The sequence below is a fragment of the Anopheles coluzzii genome, chromosome 2, assembly GCF_943734685.1.
Source record: "Anopheles coluzzii chromosome 2, AcolN3, whole genome shotgun sequence".
NCBI classification, from domain to species: Eukaryota; Metazoa; Arthropoda; class Insecta; order Diptera; family Culicidae; genus Anopheles; species Anopheles coluzzii.
Genome location: NC_064670.1, coordinates 30,294,222 through 30,315,864, shown reverse-complemented (window position 1 = coordinate 30,315,864; position 21,643 = coordinate 30,294,222). Strand labels below are relative to the sequence as shown.

The window sequence follows — 21,643 nt, the reverse complement described above, 5'->3', positions numbered from 1 at the left end:
CTTTCATAGGCGCGAGCTGTCAAAAATGTAAACATTGTTGTAGCGTGCTGCGGAATGGTGCGCTATTGTGATCGGATTCCACGCCAGAAAAACAGAACAGTAAAAAAACCATATTGTGGTACAGTTGGTGGTCAAAAAGGGTTCATTGTTGACTAAATACATGTAGGAATACATACACTAGTGGTACAAACGTAATAACTTCCAATTATCTAAGAAATACGGTTATTTTAACCAGGTGGCCGTCTTGCCCCATACGAGTGGCACTCTTGCCCCATAGCCCAAAAAAGAACGTCTTTTTGGACCCTTTTTAAAACGCTTCAAAAACTGTTTTGTTTGCACTTTTTTCAAGCGAAAGTCATTTATAAGTGAGGAAATAGATGTAAAATGGTTATGAGATTTAAATCGGCTTTTGAAAAACACGTTTTAGTGAGTTATAACTTGAAATGCTTAAGGTGGCACACTTGCCCCAAGTTCCGCTACGTACTAACGGTTTATTGTTTTAAACAACTGACATCTTCGAATATCTTCCGGATGGGCACTGGTTTCATGTACCACTCAAGCGAATATACATAACATAAACTTTGAATACTTTTTCCCAAGCCAAAAACGTTACTCCCGTTCCTTCCAACATGTCCTTGCTAACTGTCCTTTGCCGTGGGGCCTGCTACGATTGATGCAAGCTAACATTCAGATCATCGAACAAGAAACATGCCGCCTACTGCGTTGTACTAACCCGTTCACTAGGTAACTCAATTATTCAAAGATGCAAATTAAGCATGACTGCTGCAGGCACATTTTAACTCACTTTGCACACTTTGCGATCGATATTGTGCGTTTTGGGCACGTTGTTTATGGATGATAATTTTCGTTCGCATAATTGCTTCAACGGTCCCTTTCTGCAAAACTTTTAACAACGTGTTTAAAGCTATCATTATTCCTTTCCAACCCTTCGCATAAAGCGGAGGAATGTTCGATAACTGTTCGATCGATTCTCATCCCGCTAGAACCACATTTAACATCGTTCCGGATCTTCCATGCTGTAAAAAGTAAAAAAGAAACAGTTAGTTTTTTTAACAATATACAGACCCTATCATGACAACCTGCCCCACACCGGGCAGGTACGTACCGATGGATTGTTAACTCAGCCGTGGCCTGCACTTCGCTCATGTCCTGCGGTGTTAGAAAGCAGAACTGACGGTCCGGTTTCTTCATCGCTTCGTTCAGCAGCAGCCGCGTGATGGTGTGCCGGTTCACCTGGTCAGTAAACACGTCGTACTCGTCCAAGAAGAAGAACGGTGTGCTCACGCAGGACCAGAGCGCAATCAGGAAGGCCACGGTGGCGTACGAACGCTCACCGCCGGACAGGGATTTGGTGGTCGAAACGGCATTCTGCACGTTAGCATCGCGCGGCACCACCGAAAGGGACAGCCTGCATTCCTCCTGGTTCACCCGCAGCTTCCCGAGATAGTTCCGGATTTGCATGATGTTCTGGGCGGGGACAACGCGGGAAAGGGAAAGCGAAACGATGCAACGAAGGGTGTGGACAACTACTTGTACTGCAATATACGTACCGTGAATTTATGCTTCACCCGAAGCGCCATGTGTGTGGTCAGCTTGTGCAGGTGGCTGAAGCGTGATTTGCGGATGTCTCTCATCATCTGGGTTAGGTCGCGCAGTGCCGTCGAGTAGCGGACCAGCTCGTCCCGTTCGCGATTCTTACCTTCCAGCTCCTCCACCACATCCTCCAGCTTGTCCTGCGTTGCACTAACCAGTCTGTAATGGCCGCAAGAAAGATGATAAAGCATCTCACGGCAAACGATGGCAGCTATCATTCGCAACTTACCTGATTCGCTTTTCGGTGGTATGAATTTTCCCCTTCAGCTGCTCCACGGATGGAATCTGTTCGCTCTCGTCGGGTCGCTCACCCTTCTCGCTAGCTTCCTGGCGTGCCTGCTCCAGTGCCGCACTCAGCGCAACGCGTGTCCGCTTGCGCTCCTCCATACTTTCCGTCGATCGCTTCAGTGCTTGCTGCTTCACCTTGTGGTTCGTTTGCAGATCGTGGCGCGCCTGCTGCTCCTTATCGATGCTGGCCTGGATGCGGGCTATCTCCGCCTCCACCGCACCCATCGCATCCTTTTTGGCCTGCGCGGTCTGCTCCTCCTGCTGCACCGTTCGGCGCACTTGGTCCAGCTTGGCCTGCTCCTCCTCGATGCCTTTCTGCAGCTTGGCAAGGATCGTGCGCGAATGCTCCAACTCCTCCCGCAGCGTCGTTTCCTCCGTTTCGCCCTCGAACACGACGCCGGCCAGCTGCTGCAGCTGCTGCTCGTTCGTCAGCAGCTCCTGCTGCAGCTTCTTCATGTGCTGCTGCCGCTGGTGCAGCTTGCGCGTCATCTCCTGCAGCCGTTCGTCCTCCTTGGCGTACGCACTGTTCAGCTCGTTCAGCTCGCGCTGCAGCTGCTCCCGGCGCTGCTGCGTGTGGCGCTTCAGCTCGTCCATGCTGACCTGCAGGTAGCGGGGCGGCTTCTGCTGCAGCCCGTACGAGCGGTACTTGGGCTGCGGGAAGAACTCCGCGCACGGTTCGGCCACGATCACCTTGCTCAGGTTTTGCGGCACGTTCTCGATCTCGCTCGTCAGCTGTATCGCGACGCTCTGGTGCTCGGTGACGAGGATCGTGTCAATGGCGGCACTATCGATCAGCCGATTCATCACGACCGGATCATTCACCTTGATCAGATTCATCAGCAGATGGGTGCCGTCCTGCTCCTGCACGCAGCCACTGCGCACATCGTACAGCTCCTTCACGAACCGGCCCGTAAAGATGGTGCGGTTCTGCAGATCGGGAAACTCGCGCTTGAGCAACGCGTCCAGCGTGCGCCAGTCTTCCTGCGTCGAGACGAAGAACGCGGACAGGCAGCCGCCGAGGGCGGTTTCCACGATGCCGCTCCACTTTTTGTTCCGCACCTCGATGTACTGCCCGAGCGGACCGCGCGGCATCTCGGAAAACTTGCCCTGCTGGTGCAGCTGGCGAATGCGGGCGACCAGGGCCGGCATGTTCGTACCGTACACCGCCAGCTTACTGCGGGGAGCCGACTCGAACTGCTCCAGCTGCTTCTCGATGCGCGTCGTCTCGCTCTGCTTGGCGCACCGCTCGTGGTGCTTCTCCTCCCGGGCGTCCTTCACGTGTGCCATCGTGTTGTACATCAGGTCCACCTCACGCTGCGCGCTGGCAATCATCGACGCCAGCTCGTCGTTGCGTTCCTTGAGCTGCGCCTTTTCTGTCTCCACCGCTTGCTTCCTCTGCTCGACCTGGCTCAGTCCGCTGGGTACGGGAAACAAGACAAAAACAGTGAAATCGACAGTCGCTGAAACGTGACACCCATTACGATACTTACTCTCTGTTTCGTTCCTGCAGATCCTGCTCGATCTGCCGGGCATCCTTCTGGATCCGGGTCACACGTTCGGATGCATTGCGCATACCACGCTCGATGGCGGCCTGTTTCGCCTGTACGTCCTGTAAAGTTCGTCGGACCGTCCCGTACGCCTCCTTCAGTGCAACGTATTCCTGCTTTTTGCTCTCGATATCGGCCCGGTACGTGTCAATTGTACTGTCCGTTTTCGCGACCAACGCCTCCCGGTTGCGTATCCGATGCTCCTGCTCTTCGATCGACGTCCGGAGCTTTTTCAGCTCGTCATCCACTGCCGCCAACTGTTCCTCCTGGTCGATCACGTTGCGCCAGGCCAGCTTTGCCTGCAGCTCGCTCAACAGTTCGCCCATCCGTCCCGCCGATTCGAGGTTGGATTGCTTTTCCTCCAGCACCACGATCTCGTTCGACAGGTACTCAAGGCTTTTCTCCTTCACCACCAGCACGTCGCGCGCCTTCTTGGCGATCACGGCACACTCGTTCAGCTTCTGCTTGATGGTGTCGATCTGGGTCGCCTTCGAGAAGAACGTGTACTGTTTGCTTTCGTCCGAATCCTTCAGCAGCGAGCGGGCCAAATCTTGGTTCAGCACGCAGATCGGATTGTCCACCTGGATGTTGAACGCGAGCAGTATCTTCTGCAGCTCCGCCCGGCTCGTCGACACGGTCTGGCCGTGCTCGTTCTTCAGCTTGTACGATCCGCCCCCGGACGCGTTCAGTGTGCGCTCGCATATGATGCGCCCGCCGTAGCGCTCCGGGTCGTACGCATTGAAGGCAGTGTTCTCCAGATGTATCTCGATCACGGCCTGCGTTTCGCCGTGCTTGATCAAATCCTTCAAGCTGCTGCACCGATTCGTTTGACCCGCGTTGCAACCGAGCCCGATCGTCATGGCCGCCAGGATAGCGCTCTTGCCGCTTCCATTCTTGCCCACCAGCAAATTGGCGCGCTTGTTAAACTCCACCACCATATGCCGATGGCACATGAAGTTCTTCAGCACAATCTTCAGCACCTTGCCGTTGCGGAACAAACTCAGCCCATCCGGATCTTGGCTCGAGGGAACGGCTTGCTGCAAAGAAAAAAAAACGAACATTCAATAGTTTTTACACATCGTTTTAGGAGGAATGTGCCACGATTCCGGCACTTACGCTGCTGTGTACTTCACCCCGATGACGCTTTCCATGCGATGCATGGGCAGAGTCTTGCGACAAGTGACTTCTTTTCCGTGTTTCACTCATCGTAGACGCAAGGATTATGTACTATGAAGCCAGAACGCCGGAATTCACGTACAAAACACAGGCAGACGCACACATTCGATCACAATGGCAGCCGACGCTATGAAGCGAAATCCGTTGTTTGAATCCAAAGTGGCTAGAAAGAAGGTAGGTTCATAACCGGTTTTGCAAACTAGATTGACATGCCATTTTGACAGTTGGGAGCAACGTCAATCGGACCGACCACGGCACCCGGTGCAAATGCATTTAAACTGACAGTTAGTTATTTAACAATGTTTAATTCTTTACAAAACAGATAATATTAACATATGGGATATTACTCTTCACATCGAAAAATGCTGAAAGGATCAACTCAAAACCATTAATCTTGTTTAAATGTTCTTTTATCATTAAGGTCCAAAATAAAAACACCATTTGATTGATGAATTTCATTGCAGCTCTATTAGATCTACGTTACGTTTTCCCTATCCTTTCGGTTAGCTAAAGACCACAGAGCCAATTCAAAAATAACTTCAACACCAAATCATTTGACTGTTTTCATAACATCAGTTATATTTTATTTGTACCAGAAGCTGGTAGCTGCTTCATATTTTGTTTTACCATTTTGCGAGCGCATATTAATCGCCTGTTCATTCATTTTTGTCTGGGATTCGGATTCTTACACTATCGGAAGCATGCTTCTTGACTAAATTGATTCAGCGATCAAATAAACAACGTAAGAAAACATTTCCACGCAAAACGCTGTTCCTCCTTCACAAACGAGTAAATTGTAGGCAAAACCAGAACATGCAGGATGTCGTTTACAGTTGATCGAGTAGGTCTAATCCTTCAATAAATAGGCACACACAGCACACACATACACGTCCGTCTTCCGATTTTCCACTCCAGCTGGTTATGACGACACTGAACGGCACAATCCATTTACTCCTGCCCATTAGTCTCCATCCGCATGAAACAGCAGGTCGCTCGTAAAAGCTCCTTACAGATAGTTTACACCTGTAAACCATCCCTACACTGTCCAGCATCCTCTTCTGGGCCCTCCTCCTAGCTCCAACTCCGTGGGGTTGGATCGCCGGGTTTCAGCCTAGCTCGTACCGTCCTTGCGCTCGGATCCGGCGGGCATAAACTCGATCGACGCCGAGTTGATGCAGTAACGCTTCCGGGTCGGTGGTGGCCCATCTTCAAACACGTGTCCCATGTGTGCAGCACATTTCGAGCATCGTACCTCCGTCCGCACGCGGCCTGGTTGTGTGATCAACAATAGGATATTACCCCCTTTTTTTAGTGGTGATGTTTGTGGGTGGATGGGTGGGGTGATATTGCATGATGGGTTGGAATGTTGTAGTTTGGGGAGGATTTTTCACATCCAACGGCAGAGATGTGTGGATGGGGTGGGGTGGGATGATGGACGGTGGTAATGGTGTGTTCGTTTAGTTACAAAAAAAAAATCCACGGGAACGAGGAGCAAGAGGATAGTGGAATGGTTTTGGTAATTGATGTTTGTCCCACATAAATTTGTTTCATCAAAACACAAAAATAAACAGAATATTGTAAGTAGAAACGATACAAACGGTAACAAAAACAAAACATATCATTAAAACGAATATTTCAAATTTTCAAGAAAAGACACAGAAATGTATGAAGGATGTAACAAATAAGATGACCCCGACAGCCGATTGAACGAACAAGACGAAGTATTCGAACCACAAAAGAGACGCATTGAAATTAGAATTAAAATCAATTTTAAGAGAATAACCCCCCCAATGAATATACCCGAAATCCGAGCAAATGAACGAATGTTATGATGTTATGGATTGTGTGTGTGTGTGAAGTGTGTTCAGTTTTTTTATAAAGAACATATGAAGTAAATGATGTGATTGAAGAATGCACACAGAAGCGAACAGAAGATGTTCAGTTGGTTCGGTTGATACGAAAGTGATACGTGTTGATAACCGCATAGTGGATCGATTGGCAGAAGTGAAGTACGAAATATATAAAGAGAAAGAGAGAAAAAGGGAAGAGAAGAGAGAACAAATTTACTATTAGAACCATCACCAGAAACCTTCGTAGTGGTAGAAGATGGCTGCGATGAAACATAAAGACGGCGCGTGGCAAAAAGCACAGATCAATGCAAAAGAAAAATGCATCACATTTTTTTTTTTTTCAAAATTTGCAGTCTCACTCATATCATACGTAACAGAAAGCAAAGTTTATACAAATAAAAACAGCATTTTGCGTAAAAAAAAAACAATGCACTAAAGCAAACAAATGATACAAACAAAGGCGCCTTAGGAATGTCTCTAGCTAATCAAACAACTTCATAGCGAAACTATACCATTCATTAAAACACATAAATAAGCTACAAGAAATGGAAACAAAGTAAAGCGATTGAATCATTAACACACGTAAAATGTATACGATCAAACATTTTGCCTTTCCCTACACGAATTCCAAACAATGTGAATGAAGCAAAACATATGGCATTTCCTTAAGCAACCCAAAAACGTAACGGAAACAAAACAAACGGAGATGTACATGAGACGGCGACAAAAGCGACAAATCCAAATAATAATCAATCAATAGGAATTATCTGGACATCTAAATGAAGCGGCTTTTCATGGAGTTGGAAACAAAACGAAGCGTGATCAAGCAGTGACGATGGGACGGTTCGATTGCGTGTGGATGATTTGTCTTTTCCATTATCTTCTAAAAATATTGATGTACACGATTGTTTTCGATGATGGAACTAAACAGCAAAGGGCAGCGGCAGCATCCTCGGGATAGACCGTTCAGTATTGTGCTTGTTTAAAATTGAATGGCGTTTCTGGGCGAATGACAAATGGGCCAATTAAAAATTGAAGATGTGATGTAGTTGACGAGCAGTGTGAGCAGTGGGTGGTGCTTTACATGAAATATTAAGGATTAAAACATCAATTAGACACAAAGGATAGGAGAAGGTGATAGGAAACACACGTGAAAGGGGAAAGGGATTTATTTAGGAAAAGGTGTTCAATTTTTGTAACGAAACGAATCTCCATACCACAACAATTTTTTTGTTTTGAAAATTCAATCCAATTCAGTTTTTAAAAATATTCATAAAACTAATTTTGTACATCAACATCGTATGCAACAGATTGTTGTAATGAAGGGAAGTGGTTAAGATTAAATCCAGTCTACTCGTAATTTAATTGGATAGGGAGTGTTTAAAATCAAACAATTAGCACTGAAATTAGTTACATCGCACCGTTACATCGGAAGCGCAATTTCGATCATAATATTGACAAGAATATGTTACAAATGTATTTGTTACAGTAACTTGAACACCACCAGCTTTAGTTTTGTTAATCACAAGGGTTTCCACAGAGCTTACGAATAAAATTTTTGATCAATTTCCGGCATTTTAAAGGCATTTGATAGCAAACATTAATATGAATTTCGATGTTATTATTCAAACACTTGTTTTGCTTTGTTTGAAGTTAAATTACAAAAAAAGAGTAAAACAAAACAAAACCAAATTATTACATCAAATAAAAAAGAGCGAAAAAACAACTACTTGAAATTATTAATATAAAAACAATCAAGTTCTCGATAATGCTAGAATGTAATGTACACAACTTTTTTTTTCTTATAACAAATAGTTTGGTTGCCCAACAACAAATCTACTTAAAAAATTAAGAAATAAAACAAACTAAAACAACTGTTAATAGCATCGAGAACTTGCATTAGCAGCGATCACGCACAAACCCGGCTCGGGATGGCGCGGTATGCGCGCAAAACCCCCCACCACCCTCGCTTACCGGGAATGCTGGGATCTTTGTGCAGTGTCACCTTGCCCTGGTCGAGCACGTCGTTGAATGCTGGCCAACCGCAACCGGAATCGTACTTCGTTTCCGAGCTGAACAGTTCCTGGCTGCACACGACACAGATGTAGGTGCCCTTTTCGTAGAATTTGTTATACTTTCCGGTGAAGGGTCGCTCCGTGCCGGCTTCCTGCGTGACGTGATACTGCAGTGGTGTGAGCTTTGCCACCAGTTCCTCTTTCTTCTCCATGGTCAGTGGCGTTTGATGCTGGTCCGTTTCTCCAGTGGATGATTTGTCTGCAGGACAGGATTAAGATTCGAATGATCATTGATCGTTGTTAGCAAACAAATGTATTTAAGTGTAATTTTGAATCGTCATAAACAGATTCACTTGAGACGTCGTAATTCAATATAGGAACAGCAAACCAACGGAATCAAGATGAAACAAAAACAGCCAAACGGTCATGGTCAGTAGCGTACAACAGCCAGACTGGGGCAACACCACTTCCACCGATCGAACTTGATCAGATCGAGGTTTGGTCGGAACCAAACAACGCTTTCCGTTTTTTTCACTTTTTTGCTCCAAAATTGGCCATAGCCGTCATACACGATAGGTTCATAAATGAGCTCGATGTTCCGTGCCAATGCTCACATGTGCGAAAAAATACACACTTGCAGTTGGACGAACGAAACGAACAAGCCACAACCGTCGACAATGCTGCTCTTCATCTTTATTTAAAAAAAAAACAACGATGCAATCAATCGGCATGTGCGTTTTCTTTTTGCTTTGGTCAGTTTTTGCACTTCTAGGTGTAATTATCACATCAACTGGCCGAATGTAACCGTTTTGCTAAGATCATACAAATAACTACTCGTCTGGCATATCAAAAAGCTTATCATCGGGACATAATTATAACACCTTCCTCACTTATCTCCACAGTGGACGCAAACAACTCATCGCTTACCGCTCTTATCAATCCACTTTACAACACTTACATCCAATATTCATCTTCTGTCAAATTATTCTTCTACAGTGTACGTAAAATGTGCGATTGGCCAGTTAGATAGCTCCTACACCATTGTCTATTACAGCATGTTCGACTGCAACCTGTCCCATTCGAGCATGTGTATTGTCGACTTCCGCCCTCGTGTATGGAATCTGACCGAGGCCCACACCCCATTCGTGTGCTGCGATCGATCGATGATACGCACCCATCGAATGACCAGCAGTTAATCGGTCATAGCCTCGATTTTTACGAAGCACATACATATATCGTATTGCATTGTTTTCCTGCCTGTCCTCTCTAGTTGTACAGTCGGAATTAAACGTTTCAATCGAATAGCTTCCAAGTCGGCTAGTGATCCAAAAACTTGGATATATGCTGACCGAGAACTTGAGAATGTTTCATAAATTTCAAGTATCGGTACCTAAAACACAAATAGGCGAAATTAATTATCTGTAACGTGTAAGCTAAACTGTATTTCTACATTAAGTTGGCCATAAAAAAGAAGCTCACTTTTATTACTTTGCCCTGTATCAATTCCATCGTAAAGAATCGTAAAACATTACAATGTCAATTTAGCCACACCATCGGTCCAGCACACACCTTTTTCGGTTCAATTCCAATTGACCATGACGGGAATGCTGCATGCTCGGCAAACAAAAAATCGAATGAATAAAACAAACACCTTTTTGTCTGCATTCCATCGATCGGTTCGCACCATTTTGCGCAACTCCAGCCAGCCTATAAAAATTACGAAACGGGTGCACAACACATTTCTCCCAGCTGATGAGCTGAATGCGTCGGATGCAATTCAAACAACATTCTCTTCTTCGATCGGACGCTGGTCTTCACACACTAACCCTGAATGGGGTGCATACACACACACGCATGATCATGACCAGCCCCCTTTCTGGCGGGGTATGTATTCGAAGCGCCATCCAAGCATGCATAGTTGACTACGTGTTGCAGCAAAGTCTACTACATGCGCCGGCTCCCCGCCGTTCGGGGGGGGGGAAGGTTGATCTCTTCTTGCGCACACTTTCTTTGCCTGAATCATCTCCCCGTGGTCAAATACAACGGAGGGCCTATTTTTAGCGTACGACGACGATATTACTTTCGGCACACAGCATTTTCAACGCTGTAGAATATCGAAGGAAATGTACGCGACTCTATGGGCGAGGTTTTTTTGTTGTCCTCAGTTTTGATGGTCACATCCTCTACAAACAATACTGAAGTGGCAAGCATTGAAAAGGATAACGTTCAGCATTTTACTATTAAACCTTAATATTCTACTTCTATTTCGTCTCACCAATTGCACATACTGGCAAATGGCGATCACTAATAAAAACATTCTCACAATTGTACGTGTAGTGTAGTGCTGTTTGACATTTCTTCCATAAACACAAACCTTTGCCTGTTTAGAAATGGAAACCTGTTGAACGCAATGAACACGGCACAACACGGCGCAATGACAATTATGGACACGTTTCGCTTTGGTCACTGCTAGCACCACTATCGCTATATATGGACGTACCGAGCTGACGAGGTTCACCAACAGGTCACTTCGCAGATACTGGACCGCAGGGGCTGGCCTTAAATCGTCCAACCGAAGCTACTAGATTGGATGTCACCGCGGTAGATTCCACGGCCTGCCTAGACGATGGCGAAGAGTGCGCGCGCGCGCCCGCGTACGTCCGTTTAGTTACGCACAGCTTCTGCTGCGACTCTCTGCGAGCGAATGTGCGATTGATTAACAGAACGGTCGTGAACGAGCGTGGTCCTCTATCGTGGCGCACCCAGCTCATTGCAGGGTTGGCAAATCTGCCAAACAGTTCCAAACGTGTGTGGCGTTGTTGATGCTTACAAATTGGTTGCCTTATCGCATCCAGTGAGGTTGCCTTTTTCATTCAATGATTTTTGCTACTTTTTTATCATGTAAAATTCCAAAAAGCTGAGGTATTTAAAACAAGACTAAGGTATAGCTTAGCTATCAATGCAAACGATACGATACTCCAGATCTTCCTGGTCCTAGTTCTATAGGACTACGTTGAGGGTCAAACTGGACAGCCAGATCAGAATAGGATAAGCCAGGTTTGGTACGGAAAGGAATTGAAACATGCTTGTTACCTTCAAAGAGTTCATACTCGTTCAACAATCCCCTTCATTTCTATGATAATGATGACGTAGATCTAAATTTTATTTTGAATTCAATCTTATCAACAAATTTCTACCGTCCTGGGCAAAGTTTGCCAACTCTGAAACTAAAATCTGCGATTCACCTGTGCTTCTATGCTTGTGTTGGTGGCCTCTGTTTATGTACCTGATACGAATTAGTGGTGGGAGCTCGGAATCGGGCCTACCTGATTCCGATTCCGTGTTCGGAATCAATTCCGGAGCCGATTCCGGAGTTGACACCAGCTTCAATTTCGAAGGCGAATTCGGAATCGGCTCCGGAATTCTTGATTTTTTGCGGCTATCAATACGTAGCATCATTGGACCCAAACGCCTATTCTTATGGAGATGTCAAAACCGACTCGAATTTCGAAGTCGATCCTGATTTTCGGCGCCAATTCCGATCCAGGAGTCGATTTCGATTCTGAAACCGATTCCAGAACCAATTCCGAATTCGATTCTGGAACCTATTCCGAAGCCGATTCCGATTCCGGATCTGATACCGGAACCAATCCCGAAGCCAATTTCGGAACCAATTCTGGAGCAGATTCCAGAATCGATTCAGGAAACTGATTCCGGACCTACTATCCGGAATCGATTCCGACGAAAACTTCATTTTTCCCATCACTAAATACGAATACAATTGCTCAACCGTAAACAAATGCAACTTCCGAACATGATTAGCAACTTTTGTTTCCCCTTCGCCCTTGTCGAAATTCTAGACAAACGAAGACAAGGTTTCGCCAACGTTCTAGAAGATTGCTAGAAGTGCGCAATGCCTAATTTCACCACATCGCGAAAATCACCAGAATCACCTACCTCGTTTCGAGTTCAAAACCAAACTCCTCGGAAGGACACTGCCGCTAGAGCCCATAATCAACCCCGCACTGCCGGCCACTCGTTCCAGCTTTCGTCGAATGCCGCCACCACCTCCAACTGTAGCCGCCGAAGCTAGCGAAAAGTTCAGCGCCGTGCCGCGTACTTTCGCCTTTCGCACAAACTCCCGAAACAGAAGTGTCGTGGCGGTGACGGACACGCGGCACACACCGGAACTAATAATTCCAACCATCTGTGTGTGGTGCACGACACAGCCACAACCACCAGGTGACTACCGACACGATGTGGGGGAAACTTTCACCGAAAACAGAGCAACCAGCAGCGTTACTTCGCGTGATATAACACAGCACACAGCACCCTTCGATCAAATGCCGGGAAGGAGCGTTGACGGTGTGCGTGTATGCGTTCCGTGTTGATAAACAAACTCGTCCGAACACAGACTCACACACACACACAGCAATCGATCGATATGCGCGGTATGCACCAGGGACTGACAACGCAACGGGAAAGGTCACCGCTGCCAACGGGGACACACTGTACTTACTTCGGGGTTTGTCTTCCGCAACACAACGACGGACAGGAGGTGTTTTGTGAGCTCTTCGCTAGACACACATGTAGAAACAAACAATCAAAATTGTACCAGAGAAAATGACCACAATGGATGGGGTTTTTCCGGCACCAGCAGGTTGCTGTTGTTGTTCGGGCTGCGCTGCGGCTGCTGCTGCTGCTGCTGCTCCGATTTGACAGCGATCGATGAAATGTCCGCTCCGCCTGACAGTTCCAACTGACGTTTGCGATTTGCGTTCAACAATTTAATAACATCGCAAACAACACCACAGAAAGAAAAACGAAGGAACGGCCGTACGCGAGCACCCGTTCCCACGTTCCAGTGAAATAATTGTGCTTCAGAAGTTGGCCAATAATATGAAAACCAGCATCCCCTCATGAGAAAGGAAACAGAGTGCTAGAAATTGTCCATTCCACCCGACAGTGGGTTCGTGTGTGTGTGTGTTTACAAAACAAGGCTCACTCCAGCATCGTATCTAGGAGGCCAGGAAAGTCGGCAGCATCCGCAAGAGGGTAGCGCAACGACGGCACAATGGTGGCACGCGCGGGACGAAGCCGTTTCTTCGCCTGCCTGGCGCTGCTGATACTGATGGTCGGCTTCGTGACGATGTTCCACAGCTCGCAGCAGCAGCTGGATGAGCTGCGGCAGCTAGGGCTGCGGTGCGAGCAGCAGCAGAAATCCGTCCAGGCCCAGATGGAGGTGATCGTCGACCAGAAGCTGCGGCTGGAAAACTCGCTCGAGTCGGAGCGCATGATCAACGAGGCGAACCGGAAGGAGCTGAAGCAGAAGGCGAAAGAGGAGCAGGAAGAGCACAGCAAATCCTCGATGGAGGCCAACATCCGGTACGCTTCGCTGCAGCAGCAGTGCAACCTCGTCAAGAGCCAGCTCGGCGACGTAACGGAGGAATGCAGCCGCAGCAAGAAGCAACAGTCGGAGGAGATCAACTCGCTCCGGCTGAAGGTGTCGGAGTTGCAGGGCAAGGTGCAGCGGTACCAGCAGGAGTCCGCCAACGATGTGGAGCATCTGAAGGTAAACCCCGCACACCCGGTTGTGTAGCGTTTGTCCAAACCCCCCACTAACAACTACCTCCTTTTACGCAGGCACAAATAGTGCAACTGAAGAGCGACAAGCTCAACCTGGAGGCGACGCTGCGCCGCCAGCTCGCCGACAAGGATCATGTGATCGAGCAGATGCGCGATCTGGCGACCAAGATGGAGAAGGAGAACGCACACTACCTCGAACATTGCAAGCTGCCGGCGGAGCAGCAACCGAAGCAGCACCACCGCTACCGGGACGTGCTGGAGGCGCTGTCCAGGGACGCAGCGAAAGTGAACGCCCTGCCGGCGCACAGCTTCAACGAGCAGCTATCCGTGAGTGAAGACTTGTACCGCATACCGATCGCGTTGAAGGTCCGCCACCTGGCCGCCCCGGCTGCCAACTCCCCCACGGTATCTATCGGTCTGTCGCCCTCAACCCTATCTCCCCCTTCCGCCACTAACCAACGGTCCGACGGCATGGTGGTGCCGCGGGCCTCCGAGGAGCAGGAGACGCGTGTCATCGCCAATCCGTTCGATGTCGTGCCGCGTGCGGCGATGGATCCGGAACGACGACGCGATGAGCCCGGACGCGCTCCAACTAACACTGCCGGTGGCGCCAGCGTCCTGGACGCTCGCACCCCGCCCCATCCGCCCCTCGATGGTGGTATCATTAATTCTGTGGAAAATTTTCAGATCATTCCAAAGCCGCTGCCGGCGGTCGGCGCTCCGGACGGCGCCCAAGCAAGCAACGTGCTGCAGGAGCCCCAGCTAATGAAGACGTCCACCTCGGTGTCGACCAGCGGAAAGCGGTCGTCCGACCGTAACCTGCAGCTGCCGATACTGGCCGCGCCGACCGTTCTGCCCGGCCCGTCCCTGGAGCAGTCGAGCAAGCGGAGCAACGGCAACGGTCGGGCTGCGTCGGATGGCGGTGGTGGAACACTTTCAGCGAGCAGCGGTAGCACCAGTACCACCACTTCCACCACCACCACAACTAGCGCACCGGTACGCAAGGCGAACCGATCGGCCGGTTCGGCCGCACGGAAACCACTGAGCAACCGGCACACCAAGCAGGTCCCGGTTGGTATCGTCCCGTTCCCCGACATCATGCCCGAGCTGGAGGAAAACATTAGCGAAAACATCCTGGACAATCGGTACGCCAACGTGGCGGCCGATGCTGCTGCTGCCGGTGGATCGACGGGAGGCGGCGTTGGCCGTGCTGGCGCAGCAGCCGGTGCCGCCAGTTCGGTCGCCATGGCGAAAAAGAGCCCATCGGACAAGCGCGGCGCAGTGGGCGGTGATTTGAACTTTCTGAACGGTGGCGGTGCAGCCAACGCGGGCGACGATAACGGGGCGCACGAGGTGCAGGATGCCGAGACGAGGGTAAAACGGCCGGGGCACGATACGGCCGACGGTGAGCGTGGTGCCGACGGTGGATTACCGGCCGGCGATGACGATCAGCTGGGCGTGGGCAACGAGAACAATCTCAACGCGGCCGAAGAGGACACGAATTTGTATGATAATGCAAACGATGCGGGTGTCGGTGGAGTCGCTCCCAAGGCACCGTTCGGTGCGGACCACCACCATCAGCTCGATTACAACGATGTGATGGTGCCGGGGCACGGTATCGGTCGGCGCATCGGAGCGAAGCGGCGTGAAGGGGGGGCCGCCGGCGGTGGACTCGATAGCAAGGGCGGCATTATCGACCGGTTGGGCGACAAGCTGATCAACGAAATTGCCCACGACCACGGCAAGGAGGGCGACAATTATCCGAACGAAATGGAGGATCTGCATTTGGTGGGAAATGAAGCTGAGGAGGAGGATGGTAAGAGCGAGTGGGTGCGCGTTTGGTGGTGGAGAACGCAAAATATAATCCTTTTTTCTGTACTATTTCTTTTTTAGTGAGCGATTACGATGATCCTACAGCACTGAAACAGGGACACGCTGAGCGTAACTAGAGGCCCGATGGACTGCTCGGTCGCCTGCTGTGAACGTTCGCCAACTGACTGAACTGAACATGAAGCTTTGCTTAGCAAAATGTGCATAGCAGTGGGAGAGATTTAGGTCAAATCATGCTCTGGGATGGTTCAGTGATCATCATAACCCTCCCCCTTCATCGTACCTCGAGACTAGGCAAGAATTCCATTCATTAACAATCAAGCAAAGACTCCAACTTACTCAGCATACCGCATAGCGAGCGCGGTAAAGGAAGCAAATTCATCACACCGTTTCCAGTTTCCATTTTCGTTGTACTTGTTAGATGTTTGCACACCATCTTCGTTAGAAATAATTGCTTCCTTTATCTATCTCTCTCCCTCGGCTCTAAACCCTGCGCAATTTTATGGAAAGTGCTTCAAGATCCCAACTCAAATAAGCAGTAGTGAGTATCGTATAGATGCTCTATCATTGTATTAGCCAATAGCATTTAATGACACCACACAAGAGTCAACTACCCCATACAATCAGAGCCACCAATCACCACTGCTTCCAATACTCGTCCCTCGTCATCCCAATTCATCCATTGATAGATCTCTATAGTTTCCATACTTTTGTTTCTGTTTTTTAAAGCTTTCGTCGAGTGTGTGTGTGTGTGTATTGGTATCACGCGCATCTGTTGATTTTTCTTGTTATCTATGCTAACGTCACCAACAAATGCCATATTTGTTCCTTCCTTGTTTTAATTTATGTTTAAACTAATCTGAATGTCTTTCCCGATAAAAATTGTGCTATCGACATGCTGCGACGAGGGGATTCGGTTACTCAAAGGTAGATAATACTCAAGAGGAGGATATGATGGTACTAAAAGCGTTGAAGGCGAATCAGGATCTACTACTTAAGCGTACACATTTGGACAATGTTTTATGACGAGGCTACTTACTCAATGCGCAAAACAAAAACGCCCAACGAACGAACGAACGGTACTTATTAACGTGGTACCGTTGTGTACGGTTAGGAAAACTCAAAACTCAGAAAAGCCCTCTCTATCCCTCTCTCTCTCTTTGTCGTTTCTCGTTTAGTGATAATGCTGTAAGAAGCAAGACATCTGTTAGTTTGTAAGGTAGGGCCCCGAAGCGATCGAGCGATGTATATTGTATGTGATTGAGATGACTTTTCCCCGTGCTGCAGGTGCACACAGACAGAGCACAAATCAGCCACGATTTTAGTGCAAGTTGCAAAGCCACGGGAACCGAAGGAAGCCGAGACCGTTTGACTGGCTTCATGAACTTTTGGGCAGCATAGTGTGTAAGACGGTAAATTGCAAGAAGATATATATATTAATTCAAACGTACTGGTTAGTTGTAACACAACAAAAAAGGATCGTAATAAAATTGTATTACTTTACGAAACGCGGTTCGAGTAAATGATGCTCCTATTATGCTTTTCGTAACCTCTAACGGCGGAGGGGTTATTGTTACAGAGTTTTCCAGGAGTTCTCATAGCTGCGGGACACTTTATTGGCTCCTTCTTACGTGAAATGAACTTAATGTAATGGGAATTGGACTCTATCCCACTCTTGTTGAACAAATCCAATAGGATTTTCCAAGGAGCCTGCCCAAAAAGGTTGCCATAGAATCCAATTTCCATCATATGAAGTTCATTTCCTATAAGAAAGAGCCAACGAAGTGTTCCACAACTATGAACACCCCTGGAAAACCCTGTATGTTGGGGTAACGGCTACTCTGTCGATTTTATCATCCCGAACCCTTCAACGGTCCTGTAATCGTTGGCCTCGAGCCTTGCCACCACCCCGACTCATCTCAAAGATCCGAGCGATACTACCAACAAGCGCTATCAGTAATTTTCTCTCGCGGCTAAGTTGCAGACGCTTCTCTCTCTCTCTCTCTCTCTCTCTCTCTCTCTCTCTCTCTCTCTCTCTCTCTCTCTCTCTCTCTCTCTCTCTCTCCCTCTCACGACTATCAATCGCGTTGACATTGACCAGAACGTAAACAAACGATATGCAGCGTGTGTGCACGTGTGTATCGGACCCGACGGCGTGCTTCCAAGGAATGACAAGGGGTATGGGTTTCTTTTCCGTTCCTTGTTTCCCACCCCAAAACTCATCCGACTGCATTCTCCCCACATACAAACCGGGAGCGTAGCTGTCAAACACGGGCGTATGGTCTACGGAGGACGACGATCATCATCAGCTGATGCGAGGGAGGCACCCATACGGGGCTGTGTATCTCTTCTATCACGCTGAGGGAGGTCTAAGCAAGGGCACCACAGCGCCAGTACCGTTGTTGTGGTCATTGACAGCAGACGGACGCGTTCGGTTTGCTTGCCGTGCACCGTTCCACCGGCTAGTTCGTGCAGGGGTTTAGTGCAACACGGTGGTAAGAATCCTCCTGCCCCGCAACGCATCGAAAGTGCATCGTTGCAGGTTTTGGACTAGGGGGGAAAGAGAGAGAGCGCGCAAGAGAGTGGTGTTTAGACGACAATATTAGCAGCATTCTACGATTTTTTAGGTAAGCAATGCTAAAACAACAGTACAATGTAATCATTACAGCGTTTGTGGGGCTGCAGCTGCAGGACGGCATTGTTCTCTAATCGCGTCCGATTGCTCCTGCAACAATGTAGCAGACGGTGCGATAAGATGTTCACATCCTAGTGCTGTTTTAGGCTTCATCATAGTGACTGTGGCCTTCATAACAGGCAAACACGCACACACACACACACGCCGCAGATCAAAGCAGTCCTCCCGATGCATATTAGCTCCAATTACCAGACTGATGGCGGTTCGATCAACGGATACACAATATATAAGCGACGTGTGCAAACAAACTAAAAACAAGAGAATGCCACTAAACATATAAAAAAATCACTCGTGCACAACGCTTGCGTGTGCGGAAATGTGTTAATACCGTAAAACATCCTATGCTGTGCCGTTGTTGCTGCTGCAGGTTTAGCTGCCGGCTGCGAAAGGCCTAACAACCGAACAAACACGCTTTGATTCAAATCAATCACAGTTTGCTTGATTCAATTTAAGCACTGCTAGAAACAATAACAACACACATTTAGCTGTGTGGTTATGTAATGTAAGCAAACGGACAGTGGCATCTCACCTAAAATACGAAAAAAAAACTTCTGGAGTGCGAGAAAATGTTGTGTTATTCTATTTTTATTACCTAACCCTGCACCAAAATATGCACATTTCTTCTTGGGCCGGTGTAGACCCCGTCATGCTTGTCCTTCTTGGTATGCTATCTATGGTTTTGGAATGTGTCCTGACGTTACAACCGATGGCCATTATAAAGCCATTCAATTGTAGATATAATCGTATCAATAACACGCCGATAATCAAGCAACAACGATTACACAGCACTCGTTTTGTCTATCAAAGTACCGTAGAATTATTTACACGCTTTCTATTGCTTGTCTTTCCGATAAGAAAATGCGCTAAATTCATAATCCGATAAGTTTGAGTAACATTGTAGGGAGGATTTATCGCCGCCTGCTTGTTTGTTTTACCGCGCATAGATATCTCGCATGATCATCAATGCCAATATGCACGATAAGGGAATGTTACCGCGCACGTCATTTAGTAATGATTATTGATGATTATTGTTCCGACCATAAATAAGTTTTACTCACTCAGTTCCAGCTCCCCCGATTACATTATCCTTTCGGCTCTTGTTCCCACAGGTCGAGAGAATGCAACCATGGCTAAAGATATCGCTGCTACTGTGCACGTTCGGGTTTCTCAAGGAAATTCGTCCCAGTGAACCATTCATCGTCGACTACCTCGCAGGACCATGGCGCAATTTAACGATGGAGCAGGTACAGGGGGAGGGGGGTGGCTAAAATGAGAAGCAACAAACGATAATGTTAAATCCATTTCGAATCCTACTTTCGCTCCAGATCATCCAGGAAGCGTTCCCGATCGGTACGTACTCCTATCTGGCGCAGCTGGCCATCATCTTTCTGGTGACGGACCTGCTGCGCTACAAACCGATCATCATCGTGAACGGTGCTGCCGGCATCATTGTCTGGAGCATGCTTACCTGGACCACCTCGCTGAACGCGCTCAAGGTGCTGGAGATATTCTACGGCACCTACTGTGCGGCCGAGGTCGCCTACTTCAGCTACATCTACGCCAAGGTGGACCGGGAACACTACCAGAAGGTGACGTCGCACACGCGTGCAGCCATCTACAGTGGGCGCTTCTTTGCCGCCAGCCTGGCCCAGCTGCTGGTGTACTTCGAGGCGATGGACTACCGTCAGCTGAACTACCTGTCGCTCGCAGCACAGATCAGTGCCACAGTGTGGGCCCTGTTTCTACCCTCCGTACCTACCAGCATGTACTTCCACCGGCGAACCTTAACCGACGAGCTGCCGGAAACGTCCACGCCCCAACTGCCAAACGGCTCGGCCACCCCCGCCGACAAGCAAGAACCGATGGTGGACGTAATGGCTGACGATCGGTCAGATGATAGCAAACCTCCGGTGGGCGTCATAGCTCCGTCACAGACCCCATTTCGTTCCCGGCTGAAGGAAGCGTTCGTGCTGCTCTGGACACACTTTCGCACATCGTTCACCAACCGGAGCGTGCTGCAGTGGAGCGTGTGGTACGGTCTGGCGATGGCAGGCTACATTCAAATTCTCGCCTACGTGCAGGCGCTCTGGAGCTCCATCGATGAAACCCAGCCCGCCGTCTGGAACGGGGCGGTTGAGGCAGCCGTTACACTGCTCGGAGCCATCGTCTCCCTGCTGGCCGGTTACTTGCACAGCGGTTTTCTAAAACCGCGCACCAGCCTACTATCCCTGGCGCTGCTTTCGTTTGCAGCGGGCGGCGCAATGATGCTAGCAACCAACACCGGCAACTTGATCGTGTCCTATCTCGGGTACATGATTTTCTGCGTGCTGTACGCGTTCGCGATTACCGTGGTGAGTGCGGAAATTGCCAAAAACATTTCGGACGATTGCTTTGGGCTGGTGTTCGGCTTCAATACGCTCGTCGCACTGTCGCTGCAAACGCTGCTCACGTTCTCGGTCACCGATTCGGACGGCTGGTTTGCGCTGGACGTGTTCGGTCAGTTTACGGTGTTCAGCTCCTACTTCCTGGTGCTTGGTGGCATTTATACAGCGTTTCTGGCTGCCGAGATCGTTGCCAGCGTAATCAGGCGCTACAGGTGATGGTAGATGAGCCGCCACGCTCCACGTGAAAAGACCCCGCCACACACACACACTGACGAGGCTGAAATGAACGCAACAGGTAGTACAAATTAGTTCTCCGGATGCTATATCGGTAACGGAGAACGGCACAAGCCAGCAAATACATTACTTACGTAGAAGAGATATTATCGATCGGCATGATCGATTGAAGTGCTCTTGTATCGCAGTACATTGACCGTATACATACTTGTTGGTTTAAAAAAGGAACAGATAGTGATTGACTGTAGGAAGCATTATAATGCGCAAGGTAATGTGTCCTATTAGTGTTAGAAAGACTTTTTTATTTTAGAGCCCCATTTAGGCACTGTTTTGATTAATAATAAACATAAAAACCAAATCCCAACAGCACAATCTCAGCGTCTTGTGATATTTTTTTGTAATTTATGCTCGCCGTAAGTAAATA

General features: G+C 48.4%; 3 protein-coding genes across 9 annotated transcripts; 2 read left to right on the top strand and 1 right to left on the bottom strand.

Annotated features, from left to right (window-relative positions):
- Positions 1 to 471: 471 nt before the first annotated feature.
- Positions 472 to 13,168, bottom strand: LOC120953937 (methionine-R-sulfoxide reductase B1). Of its 5 annotated transcripts, XM_049606080.1 has the most exons (9): positions 12,448 to 12,997; positions 8,450 to 8,749; positions 5,748 to 5,927; positions 4,727 to 4,824; positions 3,393 to 4,486; positions 1,844 to 3,319; positions 1,572 to 1,773; positions 1,127 to 1,488; positions 472 to 1,037 (listed from the first exon to the last, which is right to left on the bottom strand). In XM_049606080.1, exons 1-9 carry the CDS (start codon positions 12,695 to 12,697, stop codon positions 1,013 to 1,015), a joined length of 3,987 nt encoding a protein of 1,328 aa, XP_049462037.1. In that variant the 5' UTR covers positions 12,698 to 12,997; the 3' UTR covers positions 472 to 1,012. The 5 variants fall into 5 exon arrangements, with proteins under 5 accessions (XP_049462037.1, XP_040230303.2, XP_040230305.1 ...); XM_040374369.2 differs by lacking the exons at positions 5,748 to 5,927; positions 8,450 to 8,749; positions 12,448 to 12,997 and having other exon boundaries at positions 4,566 to 4,833; XM_040374371.2 differs by lacking the exons at positions 472 to 1,037; positions 1,127 to 1,488; positions 1,572 to 1,773; ... (2 more) ...; positions 4,727 to 4,824; positions 12,448 to 12,997 and adding an exon at positions 13,010 to 13,168 and having other exon boundaries at positions 5,179 to 5,927.
- Positions 13,169 to 13,279: 111 nt separating this feature from the next.
- Positions 13,280 to 17,432, top strand: LOC120953938 (uncharacterized). Of its 3 annotated transcripts, none has more exons than XM_040374374.2 (4): positions 13,281 to 14,062; positions 14,134 to 14,481; positions 14,764 to 15,892; positions 15,970 to 17,432. In XM_040374374.2, exons 1-4 carry the CDS (start codon positions 13,565 to 13,567, stop codon positions 16,023 to 16,025), a joined length of 2,031 nt encoding a protein of 676 aa, XP_040230308.2. In that variant the 5' UTR covers positions 13,281 to 13,564; the 3' UTR covers positions 16,026 to 17,432. The 3 variants fall into 3 exon arrangements, with proteins under 3 accessions (XP_049462038.1, XP_040230308.2, XP_040230309.2); XM_040374375.2 differs by having other exon boundaries at positions 13,282 to 14,062; positions 14,134 to 14,403; XM_049606081.1 differs by having other exon boundaries at positions 13,280 to 14,062; positions 14,134 to 15,892.
- A 440-nt stretch (positions 17,433 to 17,872) lies between these two features.
- Positions 17,873 to 21,591, top strand: LOC120951918 (thiamine transporter 1-like). The gene is made up of 3 exons (XM_040370921.2): positions 17,873 to 18,533; positions 19,711 to 19,845; positions 19,927 to 21,591. The coding sequence occupies exons 2-3, from the start codon at positions 19,720 to 19,722 to the stop codon at positions 21,199 to 21,201; spliced, it is 1,401 nt and encodes a 466-aa protein (XP_040226855.2). The 5' UTR covers positions 17,873 to 18,533; positions 19,711 to 19,719; the 3' UTR covers positions 21,202 to 21,591.
- The last annotated feature ends 52 nt before the right edge of the window (positions 21,592 to 21,643 follow it).

Coding starts and splice junctions, on each gene's coding strand:
- LOC120953937 (XM_049606080.1), bottom strand. CDS start 12,697: ATGGTTGGAATTATTAGTTCCGGTGTGTGCCGCGTGTCCGTCACCGCC. Junction 5,928..8,449: donor CAAAGATCCCAGCATTCCCG/GTAAGCGAGGGT, acceptor CACTAAAAAAAG/GGGGTAATATCCTATTGTTG. Junction 1,774..1,843: donor ACCACCGAAAAGCGAATCAG/GTAAGTTGCGAA, acceptor CGGCCATTACAG/ACTGGTTAGTGCAACGCAGG.
- LOC120953938 (XM_049606081.1), top strand. CDS start 13,565: ATGGTGGCACGCGCGGGACGAAGCCGTTTCTTCGCCTGCCTGGCGCTG. Junction 14,063..14,133: donor ACGATGTGGAGCATCTGAAG/GTAAACCCCGCA, acceptor CCTTTTACGCAG/GCACAAATAGTGCAACTGAA. Junction 15,893..15,969: donor TGAAGCTGAGGAGGAGGATG/GTAAGAGCGAGT, acceptor TTTCTTTTTTAG/TGAGCGATTACGATGATCCT.
- LOC120951918 (XM_040370921.2), top strand. CDS start 19,720: ATGCAACCATGGCTAAAGATATCGCTGCTACTGTGCACGTTCGGGTTT. Junction 19,846..19,926: donor GCAATTTAACGATGGAGCAG/GTACAGGGGGAG, acceptor CTTTCGCTCCAG/ATCATCCAGGAAGCGTTCCC.